The sequence below is a fragment of the Heteronotia binoei genome, chromosome 1 (genome assembly GCF_032191835.1).
Source record: "Heteronotia binoei isolate CCM8104 ecotype False Entrance Well chromosome 1, APGP_CSIRO_Hbin_v1, whole genome shotgun sequence".
Classification (NCBI taxonomy): Eukaryota; Metazoa; Chordata; class Lepidosauria; order Squamata; family Gekkonidae; genus Heteronotia; species Heteronotia binoei.
Window position 1 is genome coordinate 71,255,853 of NC_083223.1, and position 27,849 is coordinate 71,283,701.

The following is a 27,849-nucleotide window of genomic DNA, read 5'->3' on the forward strand; positions in this document are numbered from 1 at the left end:
ATATTCAGAGACACAATTTGAAAGTAATAGCCAGCAGAGATACAACTTTCAATGGTAAATCTACTATTGAGCCTAATAGATCTAGACCACATCCACTGCAATTAATTAAAATGTTATTTATTCCCTTTTATGAAAGAAACCTCCATTCTGAAAAAGTCTCACAATTATATTTCCTGTTATAAACACAAGATGGCCCACTAGTGGAAATGGAGAAACATGCAGAGGAAAATATTGATTCTTCCTGGTGGCACCTATATTCAAGATGGTCCCAAACAAGTTTACTTTTGCTGAAAAATACTAACTGCAACATAGAGAAGGGGGTAGTGATCGTGATTAAAATAAGGACATTTTTATTTTTGTCTTGCAAGACAACAGATTTGAAAATATATATAATTAAAAACAAATTTACAAAGTAAAAAGAAAAAGACAGAGAGGAAAAGAACACTAATTTACACAATATAATTTTGTTTCACTAAGAAATGAAACTAGTACCAGTAGTATAACTGAAGATATCTTTGGGATGGCAGGTCTAGAAAAGTGTTTTAGTCTTATTTACCATTCATACAAAAAATGCGCAGGGTTAAAAAACATTTATTTATTTCACTTTTTCTTTACAACCAAAGATGTCATTTAAGATCTTTTAAAATAAATAAACACAGCTGTTTCCAAAGATTAAAATGACCTTACCAGTGGCTTTTTGACCTCTTTGAGTTCAGACAAGGGCATATGGTAGAAAATGGTGGCAGTGTCATATGAAACAGGATTTGATAGGTATTGGAGCAGATGATTAAGAACTGCCCCATGTGTCAAGGTTATTTCACATGATATGGTACTGGTAACTTAGCATTCATACACACACATTGTTTTACAGCATGCAAAAGTATTTGGCATGATTTTACATGGCAGCCATGTCTGATGGTTTGAAATCAGAATGACAGGGAAGCATGGCTGGTGAACACATAGCACCGGCATGACAAAAATGAATGCAAATTATCTTGATTTAATATACAAATGCAGTGCACCATAACAGCTACAATTGAATTACTGAACGGGGGGGGAAAGGATGATTAGTATTTAAAAGGAAGTCCTTCAAAAACAAAAGAATTGGATAGCTGCCTTTCACCACGAGAAGAATAAAAGCCATCTGGTATCATTTTTGTAAGCACCATTTTGTTTTTGTTTTTTTAAAAAAAAAAGTTTGGTTGCCATGTGCTGTTTGCACAAGTTGTGAAGAAAAGGACAACCGGTTCATCTAAAGTCTGTCAGGCCTCATAAGATTCTCTCTGTGTTTACAGTATGCTTTGCTTCTGTTTTCTTTCTTGTCAAAGGTATGTGCAGGTAAGTGCACTGTTGCCAATAACATGAGTCATTGCATTCTCCCTTTTCAGGGCCCTTTCACGTTCTTACCAGCTCGTAGCCCTGCTTGCACAGTGCAGGCTGAGGGCTCACAATAGCCAGGAGGGCCGGGAGGGCCAGGAGGGCCAGGAACACCAGGCAGACCAGCCTCTCCAGGTGGGCCTCGTTCACCATCTCGTCCATCTGTGCCATAGCTAGGCTTGCCTGGTTCTCCTGCAAGAACACAGACAACTCATGGGTCACGGAATTCAGCACATTCATATTCTTTGGAAGTGCACATGGAATAAACTCTTCTAGGGAAAAGCCGCCTCCTGCTCCATGCTTAGTGGGCTCTTCCAGGATAGTATCTCCTCCTGGTCACAACAAAGGTCCTGCTTCTGACCCCATCATTTTTTACCTCACAACAACAACCCTGTGAGAGGGGTCAGGCTGAGAGTGTGCGACAAGCCCAAAGTCATCCAGCAAGTTTCCATGACAGATTTGAGCCTGAGTCTCCCAGATACAAGTCTGACACTCTAACGACTGAAAATTTTATTTTCTCATTGCTCCTCCCACTCTCTACATGCTTCCTAGTCAGGAAACAACAGAGTACAGGAAAGGAAAGTGAACAGGGTTGCCAGGTCTGTATTACCCAATGGGAGGGGGGGCATTCAGGGAGTGGGAAGTGACACCCCCCCCCAAAAAAAACCAATGATGTCACTGTTCAGCATCAAACCACAGAGTTGCCCAAAAGCCAGAGCATCACCCCTGGTGTTGCTGTCACGCTGACATCCCTTCTGGGTGATGCAGGTATGTTACTTGAGACATCACTGTTGGGGGGAATTCCAACCTGCCAGCCAGCGGGCAGAAGCCTGCAAAACCAGGAAATTGCCAACTCCCACCAGGCAATTGGCAACCCTAAAGGCAAAAGAGATTCCATCCTAGCCTGTTCTTTCTGCCTTCAAGCTGGAAGAGGGATTCACAGACAACTGACCACTGCAATCCAGTCACCACATTGCCCAGTCCCAGCCAATGGCATTTTGCAGCGGCTGTACAGCTTCCTCATCATGCCTCACTCCGCTGCAATGAGTACCCTTGAGGAATCCAAGAACCACAATCCCAATGAGGATGTATTTTCACCTGGGCTATGGCCTACTCTAACTGGAGTCAGAGGTGCTTCAGGAGGTACAAGGTCAAGCTGGAAGAAGAGACTGGTCCAGCTAAAAGAAGAGAAGGCCCGGAGTGCCATCACAAAAGTGTAAGAAACCTAAGAAGGAGGACAGGCTTAGACACATTATCTTTCTTTCAAGTAAAAAAAATGATCGTAGCTAGAAGCCCCAGAGAAAGCTACTTGTGAAGCATATAGGGCATTTGCCAAAACTCCTTCTGCTATCTCTGCTTGGGAAGCAGTTGCATTCACCTTTTCTGGGGGAGGTTTCCTGCAGAGGAAATCTATAGAGTTGCCACCTGGACTAAATATTACAAGGCCGCAGCCAACAGGGGCATTCAGGCATAGAATTCTGCAATGAGCTCTTTCAATTGTAACATGCTAGAGATCCTGTCCTAAGAGGTAAGTGTTGCTTTTTTTCACATCCTGGAAGCAAAGACTTCCCTCTGAACAAAGGTGTGAGAAAAAGAAGTGCTACTTGCCATAAATTCCTATTCTTGGGCACCTCCAAAGGACAGTCCACCCATTTTTTGGAGTGTGCTGGTGTTTGCACCACTCTTGGGTATGTGTGGAACTAGTAGGTGAATAACCTACTCTGTCTTTCTCTTTCATATTAAGGTGTTCAATGTCCGCAGGGTTATTGCTGTCCTGATCTGAATAGCCCAGGCTAGCCCCATCTCATCAGATCTCAGAAACTAAGAAGGGTCAGCCTAGTTAGTGCTCAGATGGAAGACCACTAAGGAAATCCAAGGCTGAGCCACAGAGGGAGGCAATGGGAAACTACCCATAAAAGGAAGTACTTCTTCACCCAAAGAGTGATTAATCCATGGAATTCACTGCCACAGGAGGTGGTAGCAGATACAAGCTTAGACAGCTTCAAGAGGTGATTGGATAAATATGGAGGAAGAGGTCCATCAGTGGCTATTAGCCACAAAGTATAGATGGATCTTAATGGCAGAAAGTGAGGAGGATCTAGAGAACCTCTTGTTGATGGTGAAAGAGGAGAGCAAAAATGTAGGCTTGAAACTCAACATCAAAAAAACTAAGATCACGGCAACCCAGACTGTTCCCTGGAAGGTCAGATGATGAAGCTGAAGCTCAAATACTTTGGCCACCAAATGAGAAGGGAGCACTCACTGGAGAAGATCCTGATGCTAGGAAAGACAGAAGGCAAAAGAAGAAGGGGACGGCAAAAGATGAGATGACTGGACAGCGTTACTGATGTAACAGCCACGAATTTGAGCAGACTTTGGAGGATGGTGGAAGACAGGAGGGCCTGGCGTGACTTTGTCCATGGGGTCGCAAAGAGTCGGACTCAACTGTGCGACTGAATAACCACAAATAGATGGAACTCTCCATCTGGAGCACATGGTGCTCTTTATTCTTGGTGCTTGGGGGGAACAGTGGGAGGGCTTCTACTCTCCAAGCTCCACTGGTGGACCTCCTGATGGCACTTGTTTTTTAGGCCTCTGTGTGACAGGGTGTTAGACTGGATGGGCCATTGGCCTGATCCAACATGGCTTATCTTATGTTCTTATATGATTGCCTTGAAAACCCTACGAGATCACCATAAACTGGTTGTGACTTGACAGCGCTTTCCACTGATAGGTTTATTGCTACTTTTGTTGTGTTACAATCCAGGTGCAGAGTGGCTTTTGCTTATGGCTGTTCTGGGAAGCCCCTCTTCTGTGTGGGTGGGGTCAGAAGGTGGTGTTCCTCATGACTAGGAGGAGGTACTAGTCTGGAAGATTAAACTGTCCTCTGAACATGTTGGAAAATGGAATTTTCAATAAGTCATGTTTCCTTTGCCTTAGAAGGAAGAGAGTTAAATCTCAGACTCCAGTTTTCCTTCTCTCACACCAGCACACATGAAGACATTCAACAAAAGCATATAAACCTGCCTTAGGATGAGTTAGACTCCAGGTACAAAGCCCTGAAGCTCCTCTCAGCTGAGCTGGTGAAAGTCACTGAAGCTGAACCTGGAATCACCTCTCTCCAATTAAAGGTGGGGAAACTTTTTGAACATGTGAAACTGCCTTATGCTGTTAGACCACTAGCCTATCTAGCCCAGTATCTCAGGCAAAGGCCATTCTTGGATTCTTACTCATGAACCCCTGGACAGGAGAAAACAGAAATTGAACATGGGACTATCTGTAAGCAAAGCATATGCTCTATCACTGACCTATCTCCTCCTCTTAGGGAGAATTAATACCAAATCCCTCCCCCACCATTGCTGGCTACTGTGGTTGCATAGTTCAAAATTAGAAGAAATTTGAAACCAATTTTGTTCACATAGAAAATTTAACATACTGGCGAGGGGAGAGGGAGAGAGATACTTTATAGAATTTGTCTGCTAGGCAAATTAAGACAATTCAAACCATTTGCACTTGTGGAATTTACACCGATGGGTATTTAGTAAGTGTTCTTCACTTCAGGAGAAGGATGAATTTAGAGCATTGTGACTCACAAAAATAGGACTTGAAAACTCACAATGTAACTTTTTATTGGCAAAAGATCTTTACTGCAATAATCACTAGAGGGCACTCATGTCACATTTATAAGTAAGGGCTTCCAGGAGCTCTGCAGTTCTCCACAATGGAACAGTAAAATACAGTATGATAAATTTTGAAATGCTGGTCAACCAAAATCAGGTTTGAAGGATACACAAATGCTTATATACTGTTCATATTGTGATGATAACTGGAAAACACACTTGCCCTTTTAAATAACCCATTGGGCTTGATCCTAACCGCAGCCACATTTGCTATGTCATAAGAACACAAGAAGAGCCCTGCTAGATCAGACTAGTGGTCCATTTAGTCAGGCATCCTGACTCATACAGTGGCCAGTCAGTTCCTCTGGATGGCTAACAATAGGGCATAGAGGCCAAGACCTTCCTCCTAATGTTGCCTCCTGGCTCTGGGACTTATAGGCTTAGTGCCTCTGAATGTGGAAGTTCCCCTCAGTTACCATGGCTAGTAGCCACTGATAGATTCATGAAGGATAAATCTACCTAATCCCCTTTAAAGTTGTTTATTACTGTGGTTATCACTACCTCCTCTGGCAGCAAATTCCACATTTTAATCACTCTCTATGTAAAGTAGCATTTCCTTTTGTCCAACCTGAATGTACTACCCATCAGTTTTACTGGATGCCCTCAAGTGCTAGTATTTTGGGAAAGGGAGAAAAATTCCTCTTTATCAACTTTCTCCTCCCCACGCAAAATGTTATGACTTCGATCATGTTCCCTCTCAGTTGTCTCTTTTCTAAACAGAAAAAAACCCAAAGGAAAGGTACTCCAAACCTCTTTATCACCTCCTTTGTATTTTTTCCAGTACTGCAATGTCCTTTTGGAGGTACAGTGACCAAAACTCTACACAGTATTCCAAATGAGGCTGCACCACAGATCTATATAGGAGCATCACAATATTGGACATTTTATTCTCAACCGATTTCCTAATAATCCCTAGCAAAGAGTTTGCTTTTTTCACTGTTGCAATGATGGCACTGCTTAGTCATAATTTCCATACTTCCCTTCCATGGATTCTTGATCTCCAAACTGGTTTTGTTTAAAAGTAAATCTTCAGGTCAACGGTTAGTCTTTATTATTGCAACTGCAAGTACCAAAGGTAAGCCTGGGAAAACCAACCTCCCACTCTTTCCTAATTGCAGAGCAACTGGTAGATAACACCACAATTAATGTATTTAATTTGTATAATTCAAAAATTCAAAAATTCACCCAGATTCAGAGTACTTAAATAAGGTGACCTTATCTTAAGAGGAATACTACCTTCTAACACATAGACCATTAAACTGGGAAGAAAGTAGAGGAAACATTCAAAATCAAGAGATTCTTCCACAAAAGTGAAAAAGTCAGGGGATTGTCTGTATATTCACATAAATAAGACAGTTCAAAAGCATAACATGGAAAGCTAGAAGTTATCTCAGTACTCACTTCCCCTATGTTTTAGTATTGTTTTTAAAAGTTACAATAGATTTCAATGCATGGCTGCATAAGGACTGCTTGGACATCTGTTCCCCAAATAGTGGTCAACATTTACCTGGGAGTCCTGTTGTTCCCGGCAAGCCTTTGGGCCCTCGACCTGGGAACCCTCTCTCCCCCTTTTCGCCAGTTTCACCTAAAATGGACCAATGAAATGTATTCAGTCTGTGTACAGAAATGCTCTGTACTGAAAGTCATTGAAAACCACCTGGCAAGACTAATGAATTATTCCATGCAAGCCACTGACAGCAATATAACTGTAAAACCACATATCATCTTTTGTAACAATGCATAGGCATAACAGGCAGCCTTAATGTCTGATTGTTACACAATCTCTCCTTGCCTTTTCTTACTTTTTGCAGCTATGAGGCACATATTTATTGATTTGATTTATATCCCGCTCTCCCCACCAAAGCAAGCTCAGGTCAGTTTACATGTTCATGTATATACATGAAATATAAAAATACATTAAGACATAAAAACATAAAATCATAAAAATATTAAAACATTTCAAGTGCTATATTGATCTTTAGATGGTAATCTGTTTGGTAAGATGGATAGCTGTCTATTCTGTTTTATATCAAGTTCTGCTGTTCCTATTCTGCTGCCTATTCTGCTGTTCCAGCTGGATGTTGTATATAGAAACAGATCTTAGTTTCATGCTAGAGGCGGTCCAGATATTTTGGAGTCTGTTGTAGCCTGTGATCCTAAGTAACAAATGCCTGGTGGAAGAGCACCATCTTACAGGCCCTGAGGAACTGTGTGAGCTCTCACAGGGCCCTAACCTCCTCAGGGAGCTCATTCCACCAGCATGGAGCTACAACAGAAAAGGCCCTGGCTCTGGTCAACATGAGCTCTTTGAGGCCAGGGATTGAGAGCAGGTTTTGTGACCCTGACCGAGGTGCTCTCCAGGGAACATGTGGGGAAAGGCAGTCCTGAAGGTATGCAGTCCCTGGCCATATAGGGCTTTAAAGGTAAGAACCAGCACCTTGAAATAAACCTAGTATGCAATGGGCAACCAGTGCAGTGCTTTCAGCACAGGTTGAATGTGCTCCCGTAGGGGAAGGCTCATTAACAGCCTGGCTGCAGTATTCTACACTAGTTGAAGCTTCTGGGTTTGAGACAAGGACAGTCCCATGTAGAGGGCATTACAGTAATCCAGTCTTGAGGTGACAGTGGCATGGATCACTGTCGCCAAGTCATTGCGTTCAAGGTAGGGGACCAACTGCCTTATCAGCCAATGGTGATAAAAGGCTGATTTGGCAATGGCTGCCACCCGAGCCTCCATTGTTAAAGAGGAGTCCAGAAATATCCCTAAGCTTTGGTGCCAACGTATCCTTCAAATCTTTGGTGCCAACATAAGTGGTGCTCCATCAAAGGTCGATGAATATATCTGGTCTGCATTTCTTCTCCATATAGACTAAGCAGGTGCTTTTAGCACACATCCTTTTTCAGCTCTATTTGTTCATTCATTATTCCACCACATTTATGTGTGGTGTACTTTCAAGTGCTGATTACTGTTTGGATTCTGCCTAAAATTTCCAAAGATGGAAGGAATTCTATTTGTGGAAGTGTGGCTTCAAGCCCTTGGAGTCCCAGTCTACACACCACCTACACCTGCAAAGATCTCCCTGTTTGTGGGCTGGATACAAAATGGAACTTCCGAAATTGACTTGTAGAAAATACTACTCCTGCAGGGGAGGAGACCCCAAGGAGAATCTGCAGTGGAAACCACTAATGTGATACCAGAGGAGTCACTGTGCACCAAGCTGCAGGGTTGGCAGTGAAAGATCTCCTGTTTTGCCCCAGTTTGGCATCCAGGCTGTATGAGACATGTCACATGGATGCCTTCAGTTACAACTGAATTAAATGGCGGTTCAGAACATGGTAGCACCTCAGGGATCCCTAAAGCTGATAACAGAGTCCCTATAATGGGGCCAAGAGGGTAAGGAACTTAGACCCCTAGATTCTACCTACAATAGTTGGTTTTGGTGGGAGAAGAACATGCAGGGCATATATCTATATACACTCCAGACTAACCTAATCTCATCAAATCTCAGAAGCTAGGCAGAGTTGGCCCCAGTCAGTATTTGGATGAGAGATCTCCAATAAACTCCAGGGCCATGACATAACTGCAGGCAATGGCAAGCCACCTTTGAATGTATCTTGCCCTGAAACCCACACAGGGCCACCAAAAATTAGCTGCCGCTTGATAGCAGTTTCCATCACTACCATCAGAACTTGCTGGACTCATTCCTCCTCTACCTCACGGGCTTAGTGGAACTCTCCTACTGTTGGATTTTCTCACACAGAGGACTAATTCAGATATAAACATGTGAATACACACCTGCATTACCTGGTCTCTATGCACAAAAGAAAGCTTATGCCCAGTAGTTAAACTTGATAATGTCCTAGTTGGGAAAGGGAACTTAATAGCCTGCTTCTAAGTAAAGGCCTTTTTCTGTATGTGGGAGTTTATTGTGCCACTATATGCTTCGGAATAGGACAACCACCCTGCTCAAAGCCTCTTGCTATCTATAGGTCTTGGCTAAAAAAGTATTGCCACAGCAACACTTTCATCACATGGTACTATCAAGTATTTCACATCTACTAATAAGAAAGTTCATTGTTGCAAATCAAAAGTAAAATATGACCTTAAAAGGAAACTCCTTTACAAGCAGCGATTTGATTGTTTTTTCAATTTATTTTTGGCATTTCATCATATTTTTGACAGGCTAAGAAATCTACATTTTTTTCATGTCATTCTTTTCTTTGTTTTATCACACTGTCAGAAGAGAACAATCAAATTAAACTAGCAATGGATTTCTAGCATAATACTGGAAAGTGTGGTTCCTCGGCATACTATGATGAACATTTTGCTTTATACCACCCATTCCCCACCTGTGGCTACCCATGCAATTTCACAAAGCATGCTTTTTGAGTGTGCTCTCTTTTTTCAATTTGCCGGGCTGCATATATTACCCTTTAGGTGCATGATTCTTTACTTACAATAGTCGTGTCAGTTCTGAGATGGGCTGAGTCAGCAGCGTCACCATTCTGTAACAGTACTTTGGTAAGTCCCACCCACTTAGCACTTTAGTAACACCGATCTCTGGGTAAACTGAAGTAAATCTGGCATTTGGCCAGGGAATGCAACTAAACATTCTGGGATCAGAAACAGTGCTGCCCCACCACCATACTAATGATTAGTCAGAGTTTCACATTATAAGCTTTACCCTCAAAAAACGGTATATGAGCTCCAATTGTGAGAGAAAATGGACACCAAGGAAAATTAGAGGAAAGTGACATTCAAAAGAAAGTATAAGGCACAGAGAGCACAGGAAAGATGGCAACTGGGGTGCCCTGCTTCTACCCACACAGAATCCCCCAATATATAAAGTAGGAAATATATGCCTAATCAGACTAATATAATTTAGCAAAAGCAGTGCCAAATAATCATGCCTGTCATGCTGCAGCCAGTTCCATATGCAAAACCAAAGCAACTGTACAGATCTGGGATTGCCAGCCCCCCAATCTCCAAATCCCAGGAGCTTTGGGGAGGGGACCAGAGCCTGGGAGGAGCACACAGTCTTTCTCCTGCTGCTCGGCTGATCGAGCACAGGTGACTGAGGGTGGGAGTTTGCCTGCCACAGGCGGAAGCACATGGTAATTCCATATAACTACACACATTCTACTGCATACAGCATGAACATGACAATGAGCAGGCTGTACCTCTGCATGTTTTCTCTGAATATTCTGCTTGCTTTAGTGGGCCTCATTCCCACATATAAGGATTGCAGCCTGAGTCTCTTACCTTTGATTCCTTTCAGCCCAATTTCACCAGGAGGGCCCTTAAGGCCAGGCAGCCCCCGGGATCCAGCCTGCCCCGGGAAGCCATTTTCTCCAGGGGGTCCGGGGGCCCCTGAAGGTCCAGGTCGGCCTGGGAGGCCAGGGGCACCAAATTCAGGCCTCCGAAGGCTGGCAGCCAGTTGAGCCAGTTGTTCTGTGAAAGTCAAAGAATGAAGGGATGAATGACAAAATCAAGGTTGCTGTAAACTGTGGTTATTTGTAAGAGTTTATAATAATGGCAAAACAATTAATCTGGGCTTCCTTTCGTTGTCAGTTTGCTCGTTGCCCTCCAGCAATTGTCAATATCTTCAGACCAGCCTCTGCATCTATGAGGATTTTCTTCTTAAAAATTACTATCTAACATTCTCATTATTCTAATCAGAGCTAGCAGAGTACACAGAATCGCCAAATGGGGCCTATGGCCCTTACATTGACATTCCTTAGCATAGCTGCTTCCAGGAAATTGAGTACTGCCCTCAGCAATTAGCACAGAGCTGTTAGAGAGGCTTAGGTGAAAAGGGGTAGAGTATTCCAGTGGATAGTCAGAAGGGAGGAGATTATTCGCACAATAATGTTGCTTTTGAATGGTGCTATGTGAGAATTCAGTGGCTGCACACTGGCATTCATGAAAAGATTCAAGTTCTCTTTGGGACCACAGAAGTTTTTTTCCCAAATCATTTTCCTTTTCCAAATCATTTTCATTTTCTCCATCACTGTTTTTGGTGCCTGCAAATCACCTGTTTGAGTGTTGCACTAAAGCTGGTAACAATTTGCTTTGCATTATCGAGCAATCCTGAATTCCTTTTCCCAAGTACCACCCTGGACTGATAAAGAGAGATGAAAATATTTTGCTGGAAACTAATGCTGTACATACACTGGTGGCCAATTTTTTTTATTTTTAGAAAAAGAGTAGTTGCACAGAGACTGTCTCAAATTAAATCACAGAGCTCAATGCAAGCCTCTTAATATCCTGGATTACAGCAGTGCAATATCCCCTAGGATGTGCTCAGTTGCATCCACCTGCTGGGTGACTTTTTTTCCACACAATAAATCCCAGCCAAAAACTAAGTACTAATGTATAAATCAAGAATGAAACAAATGTTTAAGGGATGAACCTTATACATAACAGAAAAGAAGACAGATAATTAGCTGCCCTCCTATATACCTCAGCATATTTTAAACTGCTGAACCCCACCACTGTCTATTAATTCTGCAGTTTTAAGGGAATTGTTCACTGCTTTAATTTAATGACAGGAGTACTATAATGACAGGGCAAACTTTGAACGCAGCCATTTTCAACCTCCTTCTAAACCTTATAAAAATGACTCCTCGAGCTCCATAAAATGCAAATTGCAAATTAAAAATTAATGGTTCAGTAAAGTTATTTATCATCGTTCATTCTTTTGACATTAATTATGTCAATGGTATTGCACTGCAGACTCTCCAGAACTACAATTGTCATGCAGGATATGGTGCTCTTATACATTTATGCCATAAGAAAGCAAGTCAAACAATTACCCCACTGTATTCCTCAAATGCCATTCAGTTCCTTCGGTCTTGAGGCCCAGGTGAATTGAGACCAAAAACTGAGAAACCACATGCTCTGAAGGAATCCTTGATTATTCCATCCAGCTTCACACAGACATTTGTAACAAGCAATACTCTCTTGTAGTTGGATCTCATGAAGTCCTGGTGATTTTACATAGACCCTTCAAGTTATAGGAGAGAAATGCCCAGAGGACTCCTCTAAGGTGTCACCCTACGCCTTGTGGCTCATTATCTTGCTACCAGCCAGAGCTCATGCCAGCGATTTCTCCAGTAGATTCCCACAGCCCACCCCATGGAAGACTATTTATTTATTTGACAAAATTTCTGCCCTTACAAGGGCCACCAAGGCAGCTAACAATTTAAAACACACATGATAAAATCATGTTTTAAAACCATTATAATAAGAGTGGATCCACTGCTATGATTTTCCACAAACTGAATTTAGTGAAAGTTTGTCATTCAAGTTGCTTTATGCCTAAAATTGTCAAAGGGGATTTAAAAATGAATGCCTGATGTTAATACATGTGCTGACATGAGACCAAGGAGACAACCCATGCACAGTTCACATTCTTATAAGCAAACTAACTCACAGCCTTCTGGCTAGTCACATAAGTAGACAGAGATTATTTACCTTGCATTACTCTCATGCAAACCTGCTTAATGTGTGCATCAGTTGGCCCCCTACCCTGGAATTAAAAAAAATTATTTAAATCATTCAATAAACACCGAGATGCAGCGTAAGACTACTGTAAATAAAAACATTGTTAAGATGAAAGGTCCAGTCCAGCTGCTGAAAATCACGCACGCATCCACCCCTATCTCTGCAGGCCACAGCATCTCCAAGAATCAAGGAGCAAGAGGGAGTCAGAAAAAGGGAAGAAGAACATTAATTCACTTGTTCAGTCTTGAAATCCCCAAACACATTGTCTGTGATTTCTACCTCTGTGCTTTGCCACAGACATGGAGAAACCACTGCAAATAAGGAAATACTGCATGGGGGTGGGGTATGATAAGGCTGCATTCTGCTGCACTCAGTAAAGCTCACAGCCAGATGCTTTTGGAGCCCCAACTCCTTAGAGGCTCAGCTGCTGTGAGTTTCAGTAGTGGAAACCACTGCCCCATGTGCAGCTGCAGGTCCCTCCCCCTCCCCCCTTCAGCCTTTTCTATTTTCCTGAACATGCAAATGGGTGTATCTTGCTTCCAACAAGAAATCAACATCCAGTCTTACTTGTGTTTATTGTCTGATGCAAACAAGTAATAAGCTCCATCTAGTTGCACTATTTTAGGTGACACAGCAACATGAGGGCCACAGAATTCCCAAGTTAGGGTCCTGCATTTTCACAGATAAATTTAGTGCTGCCAAGCCCCCAGACACAGCCGGGGAATCCTGCCCCAGCTGCTGTTTTCTGCTGCCACTGCAAATGGTAGGGGGAGTAGGATTTAAAAAAAAAAAAATCACCAGCAGTACAAGCTTGATGATGTCACATCTGGGGAAAACCCAGGAGTGATTGCAGGAGCTGCAGGAATCACCAGGAATTCTGTGGTAAAACCCCTTCTGGTTGCCAGACCTGGCAACCCTAATTTAATCAATCATTTTAGTTTCTCACATTAGCTTTCCAGACTTTCAAAGTACAGAGTGAAAGCATCTATAACCAACAATATTATTGCTAGTATCTTGGTTTCCTCTGAACTTATGCTATGAGGAGTCAGAGAAATCCTCCCTCCCAGTTGGATCATTTGGAAGATGTCAAGCATACATTTCCCAAACTTCTGACTTATGTCATCTCATCAGGGACATCCCATACATTCCTCAAACTTCTGACTATTGTCATCACATCAGGGACATATAATGACTCCATGTTTGGGGGTGGGGCTTCTCCCGCTGGCCAATCAACTTATTACACCATCCTTTTTCTTCCTCAACAGCAATATCGAAGATGACACCATGACCTTATCTACAGACTCTTTTGAGCATCTGTATTTATTTTATTTATTTAGATTACCGTATTTGCTGGCGTATAAGACGACTTTTTGGCCCAGAAAAACATGCCTCCAAGTGGGGGGGGTCGTCTTGTACGCCGGGTGCACTTCAGTTGGGATACCGTATTTCCCCGAAAATAAGACCTTCCCAAAAAATAAGCCCTAGCAGGATTTCTATGCATTTGTGATGGGCTTATTTTTTGGGTAGGTCTTATTTTCGGGGAAATACGGTAGATCCAAAGCACAAGGGACGGGTCACGGGGCGAGAGGCTGTCTTTTGCTGTGGAGGGAAAAGGTGCTGTGCAAGCCCGATCCTTTGCATGCTTACTTGGAAGTAAGCCCTTTCTGAGTTCTGTGGTTGCTCGCTCTCTGGCTGCTGTCTTTGCAGCCTTGAAACGAAAACCCAAAGCAACCACCTATACATTACGGTATTTAGCGACCTTCTGTCTCCTGTTCCTAGGGATTCGCTGCCTTGCAGCTCTCGCTTCGGGGGAGAATAAGGGGGCAGTTTTCATTCAGCAGGAGAAAGGGGCCGTGGATGCTCTTCGAGCCTTTCTCCCTTTTTTTGCTGGTGGGCAAACCAGACTTGCATTTGCTTACAGGCTCCGTCTGTCGTTCTCTGTTTGTACGGGGAGGGGGAGAGGCAAGAGATCTGCTGGCCGGGTGTGTTTGTCTGTGACTGTAGCTGCACGCAGGCAGAGATGTGCTCCCCCCACCCCCAGTTTCCACCAACGATCATTCCCCCCTTCCCTCCCCTGTATCGCTTCGGCTGTAAATGCCCTTATTGCAGATGGTCTCCCATTTCTCCAGCTTCCAATTTTGCCCCAGAGATGGAGGATGGGAAAACGCAGTAAAAAGATATTATCCAGGGCAGGGAGGATTTCTACTTTAAAAAAATATTGCAAAGATGGCTCCTCCCCCCCCCCTTTTTATTTGCACCTTGACTCCCTGCATCCTTTGGCCTGCTGGCTGGTGGGGAGAGAAGCTGACGCATCTAAAGCGATGAGCGGCCTCCCAGCTGGCATTTTTAAAAAGGGAAAAAAGCCTCACGAAAACCAGTGGCTCCTCTCCGCACATGCTGCTTTCCAGGGTTGGGGGCGGGGGGGGCTGTCTTTGAAGCGCGCGAGCCTGTGGGTGCTCTTGTGTGCGTGTGCAGGCATCCTTCTCTGACCCGGCCAGGTAACAATGAGAGAGGGAGAGACAGAAAAAGTGGCCCAACACCACCAAATTAAATTCCTGAAAGATTGGGGATTTGAACTCAAGTCTTCCAGATTCTAGTCCAGCAACCACTATACCACACTGGCCAGGAGACTTTAGTTTATTTTACCTGAATATGCCTGTGTTTGAACTTCCTTTCCTCCTTGTTAAACTCTCCCTCCTCTTCTTCTGTTGTTTCTGTACTATTGAAGTTCTAACTATAAGATTGCTTCAGGTGGGGACTTGCTTTCTGTGTTTATATTATGCACAAGTACAACTCCCAAAACACTTTCTCCCTACTCAGCTGCCATATTCTGCCACTCTTCCTCTCCAGTGAAGGCTAAGGGTGGGAGCTCAGGGGGCGAGAAATCATCCCTCTTAAAAGGGCCACGCTTATTTGGTCTAGAGATAGACTACTCTGCAAGCTCTGCCACCCAGCGCTAGATGAGGCAGGAACAAAGAGGAGAAAGTGTGTGGAAGGTGTGCGGAAGAGGGGGTAGTCTTAAACGGCGAGTATATAACAAACTCTATATTTTGAGTGGAAATGTTGGGGGGTCGTCTTATACGCCCAGTCGTCTTATACGCCCAGTCGTCTTATACGCCGGCAAATACGGTATATATATCCCACTCTCCAGATATAGAACCAGTTGCATATAAGTACTCTGAAAAAATCAGGACTGATATGTACTCCCTTATTCTAGCTGAGAGTCAGGCAGATAAAATGGAGACTCAGGGATGTAAATATTCTGCAGCCAGAATAAAACTGGTATTACACCCAACAACACAGGATCAGTTGCTATTAGGGCTGCAGCAGGTCCTACCTTGCTGATGGCTGGGGGATCATGGATTCAGTCTGGGAGTCTTCTGCCGTGCTTACTCCATGCTCTAGGTTTTGGGCAAAAGTTCTTGAGTTTTTTGCTACAAAACCATAGAGTTTGCTCAAAAACTAGAGCATAGCTTGGTGACATGATGACATCACTTCCGACTTATGTCATCACATCAGGGACATCGCATGATGACTCCCTGTTTGGGGGTGGGGCTTCCTCCACCGGCCAATCAACTTGCTACACCATCCTTTTTCTTCCTCAACAGCAATCGTGCATAAAAACATGACAACTTCCTGTTTATTCTTTCATACCCTCTGCTACCACTTTGCTTCCACTTCTACAAATAATATTTAACAGATTGTTGCCTGTGCTGTTTAGGTTTAAAAGATGCTGCTTTCAAAAAGATTAGAGACACAAAAGAGGTATTCTTCCATCTGTATTTTCATTTCCAATACAGCCATCAGCTTTGTCACATGATAGGCCAATGACATAAACACATGAATAAAAGGAAGTTGTTACTCACAGCTGGACCCTGACTTCCTGGTAGTCCTGGAGCACCTTGTTCCCCTTGCATGCCACGAGGTCCAGGTGGCCCACGTAATCCTTCTATACCAGACAAACCACGACTGCCTTCAGGCCCACGTGACCCAGGTTCACCAGGATTTCCAACCTATAAATGACATGCACTCGGCATATTACTCTTTGCTGAGAATAGCTACTCTTCCACAGCGATCTGGGTATCCCACTGTAACACGGGTGGATCCTACCCCTATCCTACTCTCTACTGAGCAAAGTGTTTTTATTAAAATATTTATACCCCACCTTTCCTTTCGGCTCAAGTTTGAAGCCCTTTGCCAATCTATGGAGACTTCCTCTAACGTAAGTGGCTTTTTGAGGCTCTTACATTGGAGAAAGGCTCATTTGGCTAGAGAAAGGCTACTTAGAGAAGGTTTGGATCTACCCCACAGTCTGCTTTACACAAATTGTTTTATGACATTTACTGTGGGGAATGAATTATTTGTGGTCTGGTATGGTTTCATATTTAGTCTTGTATTTTGCTGAGTGGTAATACACTGTGTGGGAAATGGAGAGGCCCTTCAGCATATGAAGGTGATTTGCTTCTCCCTTTTTAATGCGGCTGCCATGACATCTCAGCATTCAAATAGGTTCTGACCCTTTAACTAAGATTCAGAATAGATCTAGTAATTAGGGGAAAAATGCAGAATGTAGTGATAGCTTCATCTGAGGCTTTCAGTTTCAGTTCCCTTTTCTTTTGGTGGCAAAGCCGGAGTTATTGTAAAGGAGAGCTGTATATATGCATTACAGTAAGAGAACAGATAAGAAAGAGGCAATTGCACAGCAAGTGGCATTTGCTTTCCACTTTTCCCCACAGGCACCTCCATAGTGATATATAACTTAAGCAATATGAATCCCCAAAGCAATTCTAAACTTTTGCAAAAATCCTATGAATACATTAAATATTTAAAAACAGCTTAACTACCAAGAAGGCCATAAACCATGACAGCCTTTAAACTCTTGATTTTTGTATTCTATAAATATAACTGCAGAGGAAATAAATATTAGATAAGCTGGAAATTGGCGATACAAATGTTTGCATATGCTGCCTTGTTGGGAGAGGGGAAAATAACTTGAACTATTTCTGTGTCTCAGAGAAATAAAAAACTCTGAAGGCAGGACTTCTAATCACAGTATTTTGTATTCCTGCAATAAAAAAAATAGTAAAGATATTGCAAAGATGTTATTGTTCCTATTCAGTGTGGGAAACGATGGAAATCGAACAAGTTCACAAGGAACCTTCACTCATTGTGTTTCTAAATTTCAGATAATCCTACATTACCTGAAGCTAAATCTCCTGAATCTCCTAAATCTCCTGAATACAGCCCTGCTGGTATACTTGCCTATGCCATATACCATATCAACTTGTGCCATAGGTGGGGGATGTAGTACTAATACACTAGCCCTTCCTGGATATATATACAGCAAATCCCTGGGGTTTGTTGAATGCCAAATTGCCATTATGCAGAAATTAGCTGGGTCTTAAATTTTAAATGAAATTCTATGGGGATTGTTTTTACTTGATTTATTGATTTACTGTAACCTGCCCTGAGCTCACATGCGGGGGAGAGCAGGATAGAAATCTCATAAACAAACAAACAAATAAATAAGGCCGTCTCTTTTTTTATAAACTGATGCTACTGTGTAGGACAACATGAGTCACTAATGACAAATGTGAATCACTAGTGATAAATGTGAATCATTAGTGACAAAAGCATAATTCTAGTTATTTTGAATTAAAAGGTTTCTTTTTAAAAAACCAACCTTAGCAACATTTATGTTTAATATCTGCATTATGCACTTGTGGTGCCCATGCAGCAATGCCTCCCACCCATGAAAGACTGAGAGGTTGTAGTCCCCAGCAGTCACAATACAGAGGAGCCTCTTCCTTCCCACATTACAAGTAGTCAGGGCATATCTCATCACAGGCTTCATGCTTGCTGCTCTGGTACCTTCCATCTATGGCTGCCACTAACTCTTTACCCTGCATGCGCTGAGCATGAGAGAGCTGCTGGCATGGCCCCCACATGCTGAGGCATCCAGTTCTCTGCCTGGGAGCCAATCTCCCACATTGCTGCCTTGTATGCACAACTATACTTTACATTCCACACCCAATCAACACTCTTCCTCTAGAACATAAGCATAGAAGCAGAACATGCAAGCATAGCTCTATGAATATATTTCAATGAGCATCTGTATCTTTGAGGGGGGAGCATTCCACTGCAATCCCTGCAATCTGTTCATCAAGCACACTGAGAACATCAGAAAAGGAAGCGGAAGCACGTAACAGAGATGTACTTATAAAGCAGGGGTGGCCAAACTTGCTTAACGTAAGAGCCACATAGAATAAACACCAGATGTTTGAGGGCCACAAGACGAGGGAGGGAGGGGGAGAGAGAGAGAGAGAAAGGCCTTCTCCAAGCCAGCCAGTGAGGAGATGGGGGCTTCAAGAGCCACACAATATGTGTGAAAGAGCCACATGTGGCTCCTGAGCTGCAGTTTGGCCACCCCTGATATAAAGCATCATAAAATGGAGTCAATCTTAACAACCCATAAATAAGAACACATTCTATGCCATTTCAGATGTTCAGTGGGAAGCCGATCCATTAACCTGAGCTGAATCTGGGCCACTGTTTCTTGTTTGTTGCTACCTCTTAAAACTATTATATTTACATCATTGGGGGAGTCCCTGTTTATTTTTCACTCTCTCTAAATCCTATAATCTTTGTTGTTCACATGAACCCATATCTAAGTCTCTTTTTCTTTCTAAGCCATCAAGCACACACCACATACATAAAAACAATGAAATTCCTTGCTGTTTTTTAATAGAGAAAAAATTAAAGTTGAGTAAATTCTGCATCCACATTCAGTGAGTGCACTATGTGACATGCATAGAAGATGCACAATCCTGTATATATGACCTGTTCAAAAATGCAATTCACAGACCCAGCTCTACTGGGAAGTCTGCAAGCTCTCTCTTGCCTTCTCGCACCATTAATTTACCTCTCTCTTTACTGGCACCCCCTCCATCCCCAGACAGCGGGTGTGGGGGGGGGGGGGCTCATGTTTCTAAACTTGAGAAACCCTCCAGCAATTTACAGCTTTAAAATAAAAATGAACGATGAATCACATTTGCCTTAACTTCCTTGCTTGGGGAACTAAATATTTAAGCTCCATTTGTGAAGCCAAACAACCACTTTTTTGTTTGAAATATTCTGCTGATTTATTATGCCTTTGATTTTCTGTAACAATGCAGTTCATCATACTTACAGATCCTTTAGGGCCTGGCAAACCCATGTCACCCTAACAAAACAAGATAAACTGTGTCAAGATGGTATATGAATGTGTTGTTTTAAATATAAAGGATTTGATATCATTTGCTAAATAGTTAATCTAAGACCCGCTATTAGAAAAAAGGAGTTTTCCTGGCATATATAAAGTACCAAAAAAAAGATGGAAAGTTGTAAGAAGTTCACATTACACCGTTAACTTTAAAAGAGCAAAATGCTGAAAGCAAAGTGTACTTATATCTACCATGAGCGCCTCCTAATGTAAGGTATTTATATTCACTATACAAGATCCTATTCAGAATCGGCCATAATATTCTTGCTTTTATAGAGGTTGGAGCACTCCTCTGATGCAAGGAGCATCCTGCTTGTGGAAGAGATGTGCCCCATTGGTAGAAGGTTCCTTGTGCCAGTGCAATGTGAGATGCAGCCCAGTCTTCTACAGTAAATATGGCCATGGAAAACTAATATAAATGTATGCTCTATGAATTTACTTAATATTTCTGATTTCTTATTTAATGCTTAGTAACATTATCATGAGGTATCCAGTTCATTCATTTCAAATATGAAAATCTTGCAGCAATAAGTAATATGATCTTTTTGTCCTGTGTCATGGGGGAGAACCTTCCAATTTTGTCTGTTTTAGATGAATGTAAACATTTCAACTCTATGAAATGGAAAGTAGATCTTACAAGGTCTCCTTTTCCTCCTGGCTCCCCTTCTCCACCAGAAGAACCCTGCATTAGAACAAGAGGCAGGTATTATGTATTTTTGCAGAATTCTGACAATATTGGAAATACAAGAAACAATAGAAATATATACTTACTTGTTCTCCTTTGGGTCCTGGTTCACCAACTATACCCTATATGGAATTTTCAAAGATTACTTTTTAAAAACTTAAATATTAACAAATAATGTAAATTCAGTTTTAGTTCGTTTAACGTACATTTTTCTCACTGAAGAGGCACATTACAAAATCTTAAGAAACAATCTGATTAGATAGCAAGTTAAACATAGCCTAAAGCCTGAATTTACTTTTAGAAAGCAGTGGCATAGTGTCCATAGGGCAAGGCCAGGCAGTTCCCCCAGAGCTTTTTTTGTAGGAGGAACTCCTTTCCATATTAGGTCACACACCCCTGATGTAGTCAATCCTCCAAGAGCTTACAGTAGGCCCTGTAAGAAGAGCTCTGGAAGCTCTTGGAGGATTGGCTACATTAGGGGTGTTTGGCCTAATATCCAAAGGAGTTCCTGCTACAAAAAAAGTCCTGGTCATCTGCCATTGGCCGACTGTAATATATAACCCAAGTCACTTAGTTAAAAAAAAGCTTTTGTGGAATATTACCTATTGTTTTCAAGTTTCAAAGATGCATACACTGCCATTGTTTACTTTCCACCACAGAAAGTAGGAGTTACAAGTGCAAAAAGATATTTAAAAAAAAAACTTAAATTGGAGGTGTGTGAGATATAAGCAGCACTGTGGATTAGGAATGTTTAAAACCTCTTTCTATATTATTCATTACAGAGAAACACAAAAATGGATTTTGATAGGTTATAATAGATGAATTTGCTATGAATATAAATGCAGATGGCAGTTTTGTGATACTAGACACTGGGTAAATCAGATGAAATTGTAACCCCAGGGAAATAAAGCCAAATATAGACATTATTTTGAAATAGTTTCTTTTTATTGAAATCTTACAGGGGCAAGAGAGGAAGGAAAGATTATGTATGAAGTTAAATATAGTCATGATTAAGTAGTTGCTTTGTATGCATACAAAAGGTGGGGCCCGGGGGGTTAACAATGTCCTTAGTTCCAAGGTCCAAGAATCCTATCTACAAATAATTTTACATTGAAATAAACTCTTCAGTATCTATATACATAGTTTTCATAAGCAACTTAGAAGAAATCTTTCTCCTAAATCTATAAGCTCCATATATATATTGTTTTGATGCACACAGAGTTCCCTCTGAAAGCTCCTTTCAGAGAGCCAGTTTGGTGTAGTGGTTAAGTGTGCGGACTCTTATCTGGGAGAACCGGGTTTGATTCCCCACTCCTCCACTTGCACCTGCTAGCATGGCCTTGGGTCAGCCATAGCTCTGGCAGAGGTTGTCCTTGAAAGGGCAGCTGCTGTGAGAGTCGTCTCAGCCCCACCCACCTCACACGGTGTTTGTTGCGGGGGAGGAAGGTAAAGGAGATTGTGAGCCACTCTGAGACTCTTGAGTGGAGGGCGGGATATAAATCCAATATCTTCTTCTTCTTTCCCATTCATATCCATGGACACTTCCCCCCCACACACACACTATCAAGTTGGAGCCAATTAATGGCAACACTAGAGGTTTTCAACACAAGAGACATTCAGAGGTGGTTTGCCATTGCCTGCCTCTGTATAGCAACTCTGGTATTCTTTGGTGGTTTCCCATCCAAGTACTAATCAAGCCCAGCCCTGCTTAGCTTCTGAGATCTAATGAGACCTGTCTAGCCTAGTCTTTCCAGGCCATGGACAATGCAGCTCCCTTTAAGCACCTGGAGCTGTCCCTTGTACTGAAGTGAAATGGGTTAAAGTGGCTTTGTGTGCATGAGAATCAGTGGATACTATAACCATGGCATCCTCATTCAGAACAATTTAATAAACACAGAGTGAAAAATAAAGAAATAAAAGCAATATTGAATTTTTAAATGAATTCAGATACAACTAGTGCTGTATCAGTAAAGAGGCTAAAAGTGTATATGCTAAATTAAAAAGGCACAGAAAAGGACCAAGGATGAAGGGCAGAGAGGAAGAAGGGAAATGTTTCCTGTTGCTGCACAAGTAACCTTATCCCATACTGAGGCTGGGGAAGCTTGTCTTCCCTCCCTACAAGAGTTCAAGGTTTCCTCCTGTAGCTTTAGCCTACTGTCCTAGCCTTCCAGGCTGGAGTTTGACTTTTTAAGATAGTTCAAATCTTCAGAGGTTTGAAGGTAAAAGGATTGAGCAGCAAATATACATTTCCAGGTAGAATAAAAAAATATGTAATTTTGTGAATAGGTGCTCCCCTGCCAGCCTTTTCAATGTAAATTTAGCACTCACTCTCAGCACCTCAGCACTGACACAAGCAACATCTAGGGGGTATCTACAGTATAAAATTGATTTTATTCTTGTTACACTGTCATAACTTCCTGAAAGAATACTAGAAATTATAATTTCATGAAGGCAATGAGAATGCTGCAAGAGATCCTTAGTCTCTTTGCAGAACTACAGTTCCCAGAATTCCCTAATGAGAGAGAGTATTACTATTAAATTAGCTTAAGTTTGCACTACAGATTTGTCCCCAGATACAGCTGTCAAGAATAATTTATTTGTAGCTGATGTACAGCCAGCTTTATCCCTACAGTGTTTGAATAGCCATGCTATTGAGTGAAGGGAAGCTCTAACATAGCAATGTCAAAATATCAGCTGCATTTTGAATATTGAGACACAACTTGTTCCTTCACTGCAGCTGAACCATTATTTTGGTTTTAGGCCACTGCTCCCTACAAGAAAACAACTATCAGAAAAACAAAAAAGCCTGCCATGAAACAATGCTTTTGCAGCCTGACTGGGATTGCAAAAACAGGATAGGTATCAAGCACCTGGCAAGCTACATATTGCTGTGTTCATCTTGGCCTGAGTAAGGAAATCCAAGCAGCCCCATGGTGCAGAGTGGTAAAGCTGCAGTACTGCAATCTGAGCTCTCTGCTCATGACCTGAGTTCGATCCCAGCAGAAGCTGGGTTCAGGTAGCCGGCTCAATGTTGACTCAGTATTCCATCCTTCCAAGGTCGGTAAAATGAGTACCCAGCTTGCTGGGGGGGAGGAAGTGTAGATGACTGGGGAAGGCAATGGCAAATCACCCCGTAAAACAAAAGTCTGCCATGAAAATGTCATGATACAACGTCACCCCAGAGACAGAAACGACTGGTGCTTGCACAGGGGACTACCTTTTTAAGGAAATCCAATTTGTAAATCCTTGCAGACAGTTCAGAAAATTTAGAGGAAATGTCAGCATTGGTACATCTGACGCATTTCCCTCTTCCAACAATGCTTCTTGTTGAGTCCCATGTTGCTATTGTCACATCATGAGAACTTCCTGCTTCCACATTTAAAACATAGTTCTCCTACAAATTTAAGTGGAGAAAACAGGACTTAAAACAGGGTGGAAAATGCAGTATTTTCTCCATATTATTTAATGGGCTGACAGCAGCTTGCTTTTGATGTGGAAAGAGGAAGAATTCACAACGATATGCAAAGCAGCATGGATTCAGAATGTCTTGTTATGCGCACAGCGCAAAGAATAGTTATTAACTTCTATCAAGATAGTGAATTGTCCAGATCATGGGCTGGATCCAGCAATCCATCAGATTATGATTCTGACAGTCATGATTTTTCCCTGCTGTCCCCACACCTCCACAACAGTCCTCTCTGCCCTGTAAAGGCTGATTCCTGGTTTTGTGGAACCTACATGGAGTAATAGCAGAGCTGTTCTAACAGAAAAGGAGGGATTTGGCCCCCTTTGCCCACATCTCTACAGCCAATAAACCCATAAGGTTCCATGTGAGTCCTGCAATCCCAGGAATCAACATTCTCAGGGTCAGACAGGACTGCTAGCGGGGAAAGAAAATAGGGAAGAGCATGATCTATGTGCAAGTAGATTGATGTATCCAATCCATTAGTTGTAACAAACTGTGTAAACTAAGCATTAAATATCATTAAAACCATCTCACTACATATACAACTGAAAAGCAATTGGTGCACCTATGCAGCTGCCAACACAAAGACAACAGCCTTTTCTAAAACATTTGTATAACCAAAAAAACCCCAAAACTTCTCAGAATGGGGTCAAGATGTGTGACTGTGTGGCATTTGGAATGCCCTTCATTCATGGGTACACATAGAAGCATTAGGGCATCAGGCCAAATTTGAGGAGGCTGAGTCTGCATGCCAGCCTCCCCTGGGAACCCTATAAAGGATCTTGAAGGTGGGGCCATTCTGCATCATACCCAAGTTGGGAGTTGGTGTCCAGTTCTCACCTAATTTTTGCTGGGCTCACCAGTAATCACTCCCAGTGAGAAAATGTTCCAAATATTAAATGGGCACTGATGAGCACTGAGATAAATAGTGTGGAGGATGTTCCACAACTTCAGGCAACTGCATAGCGACAGCCATAAGGCCTCGGATTGCTGGACCCTTCCCCATCCAGGTAGATGGAACATTCCTCACCAGGTACCAGTTTATCAGCATACTGCAGGCTAGGCTGGCCATCCTGAAATTTCATCCCAGGGACTCTGGGGTGCACTCCTTTCGTATAAGGGCTACCATGAAGACAGCAGGGCTTAGGCTCTCTCCCACTGTCATCCAGATCATTGGCACTGGAGATCCATGGCCTTTAAGTCCTTCATTTACCCCAGTTCTACCCCATTGGCTAACTCCCTTTCTTTCAGTTCTGACAGGCAGGGCAGCATCTGGATAGTGGCCCACCACATCATACATTGGGCTGGGATCTACATAGGGTCTTCATCCTGACGGGGACAGTATTGAGGTTGGAGGAGCCACTCTCAGTCACTTGAATCAGGAGCAGGGGTTGTGCTGGGAGGAGTTCATGACTATTATCACCTCCCAAGTCAGCCTTTGGGGACTTCCAGATAACTTGGGAGAAGAGTGAATTTATCAGCAGCCATGGACATGGATTGCCACTTCATTGTTTCCTGTACCTGTGGGCACAGCTCTTCTGGTTGGAGCTACTGAAGTGGTGCAAATGTTACAGGGCTGTCTTCCCAGTCAGGATTGATATGGTAGGCAAAAGTCAGCAGAATGGCCAAGCAGGTGATGTAGGCAGTGGGTGGCTCCATCATATGGTACCCAGACATTCCCTTCAGACAGATGGCATTCTTGCACATGGATGGTGTACATCTCTCAGAATGGGGTCAAGATATGTGACTGCATGGCCTTTGGAATGCCCTTCTTTAATGGGTACACATAGCAGCATTAGGGCATCAAGCCAGATCCAAATTTGAGGAGGCTGAGTCTGCACGTCAGCCTCCCCTGGTCTGGGAACCCTATAAAGGATCTTGAAGGTGGGGCTGTTCTGCATCATGCCCACTTTGGGAGTTGGTGCTCAGTTCTCACTCTCGGGTCACAAGGGAACTATGCAGTGGTGTACATCTATGTGGAACCCCAGGAATTGCCATCCTGCAGTGCTCCCCCAGCAGGTGGGCTGGAGAGAGTGGTTATATCATTAGCCAACAGGCCAGTCGCCTGATGATGGATCCATGCTCAATGCTGTACCAGTGCTCCTATGACTGTATTCAATAAAAGGCTGCAGCCATTTTTTCTCCAAGTCATCATGGTTTGCTGGTTATTCTTCCTTCTTTTTGTTCCCTCCCTCACTCCCTCCATCTGCAAGGTGTGTGAACCATAAGAGATACAGCTATATATGTTAAAGACACGCTATTGGGGTTGAATTACACCAACTTCTGTACTTTCAGCCTATGCTAGCAAGAATATGAGCACTTGAGTCTCTACTTCCCTTTTAAAGGATCAGTTCAACATTCCCTTAGTGCCAAAGCAACTGTTACAGTAGGAGACTATGGCAGGAATAATTTCTATTAATGATTGCTATTAATAACATTTTGAGATAATAACAGGCAAAGACCTCAGATATTGCAGTAGGTAATATATACTCTATTCTAAGTTTACAGAGGACCATATGGTTACTGCAGAAATCACAGATGCAATGAAGTGTGCAAAACAATACTAGTATAGGCTAAATGCCAACCATTATTGATCAGGAGTGAAGTTTTTCCATGTTATATCCTAGGAAGTGATTCTTCTGGGATCTCTCTGCACATTGCCAGTTCAGCTAAAGCCATAATGATGAATGTTGCTTGTCAAAGCATCAAAATGCAGACAATGAAAAGAGAACAGTTCCAAGAAACTAACAGCTGAAGTTAGGAAGCCTTTCCTGAGAAAGAGGATCTCACTGGCTACTGAATCAACTCAAGTTGGTGGCTAAGTTTCTGCTAATCTGAAAGCAGCTACTAAAAATTATCTGGAAAGTGGAGTATAACAGAGATGGAGGACTTTTATCCTCCCAAATGCCAACAGAATTACATCAAAATCAAAATTTGCAAGCCTTCTGCAAAGGTGAAAGTGGTATTAGCATTCATGCAACAGACGGTGAAACAATGAGATTCAGAAAAGTCATACTTATTTACCAACATAGGATGGCTCCCAAAGATCATGGAAGTTGTGGTGTGGAGAGCTACATTAGACAGACAGATTTGTAGGTGGGGTTCAGAAGGATGGAATGGATGAAAATATTGCATTGTACTACTTTTTTTATTTTTATAAAAAGCTTCAATAGACATATGAAGAGGAATTTTTGGTGAACATCATCAAAGCAGAGAGAAAAGTGGGGAAAATATCCAAGGGGACAATTTTGTTGGTGGCAACACAATAGCTTTCTGGAACACTGGAACATAAAACTATAAGCTATAACCAGCTAGGACTGTTTCTCTCCAGCTTTGCTCAAGAATTTTGTGAGGAGCCAAACAAACGGAAAATAGTTATTCCTGGTCAGAAGATTTATATCGGAGTGAGGTGTACTAATTCCTATTGGCAAACTGTATACTCACCCTGTCACCTGTAGCACCAGGCAGTCCTGGAGGTCCAGGTACACCTGGAAGGCCTAGGTCACCCTCAGCACCCTGTGCAAAGAATCAAGGTGGCAGAGTCTTAGGATAGTTTTTAGATTAAACAAAGTAATCATTAATAGCCAGCCTCTGTGAAGCCCGGTTATGGACTCCCTACGAATTGTAGGGCATAATGTAATGGTGATTGTATCCTTTTCTTTTAACTGGTAGATCATATTGAACTGTTTCTGGCACTTCACTATGGCAGTCAGAAAACAGCAGTTTCTTGCGTTTAGCTGGTGTGCTAAAAATACTATCATCCTTCTCCCCTAGGGTGCAAGCATTCCTCTCTAACAGTGAGCTCTTTCAGATCCCAAATATTCAGGCTGCCTTCTAGCAGACACCATGCAAATGACGTTGAATCATTTGAAA

General features: G+C 42.5%; 1 protein-coding gene across 1 annotated transcript in view; it reads right to left on the minus strand.

The window, feature by feature from the left end:
- Positions 1-1,191: 1,191 nt before the first annotated feature.
- COL9A1 (collagen type IX alpha 1 chain) overlaps positions 1,192-27,849 on the minus strand; it is a 117,502-nt gene continuing 90,844 nt past the window's right edge. Inside the window, exons 30-38 of the mRNA XM_060235570.1 lie at positions 27,421-27,492; positions 20,597-20,632; positions 20,463-20,507; positions 19,754-19,786; positions 16,431-16,577; positions 12,535-12,589; positions 10,321-10,509; positions 6,565-6,642; positions 1,192-1,569 (exon numbers count right to left, since the gene is read on the minus strand). Coding sequence (XP_060091553.1) covers positions 1,385-1,569; positions 6,565-6,642; positions 10,321-10,509; positions 12,535-12,589; positions 16,431-16,577; positions 19,754-19,786; positions 20,463-20,507; positions 20,597-20,632; positions 27,421-27,492 — 840 coding nt within the window. The 3' untranslated portion in view covers positions 1,192-1,384. The remainder of the gene's footprint in view (positions 1,570-6,564; positions 6,643-10,320; positions 10,510-12,534; positions 12,590-16,430; positions 16,578-19,753; positions 19,787-20,462; positions 20,508-20,596; positions 20,633-27,420; positions 27,493-27,849) is intronic.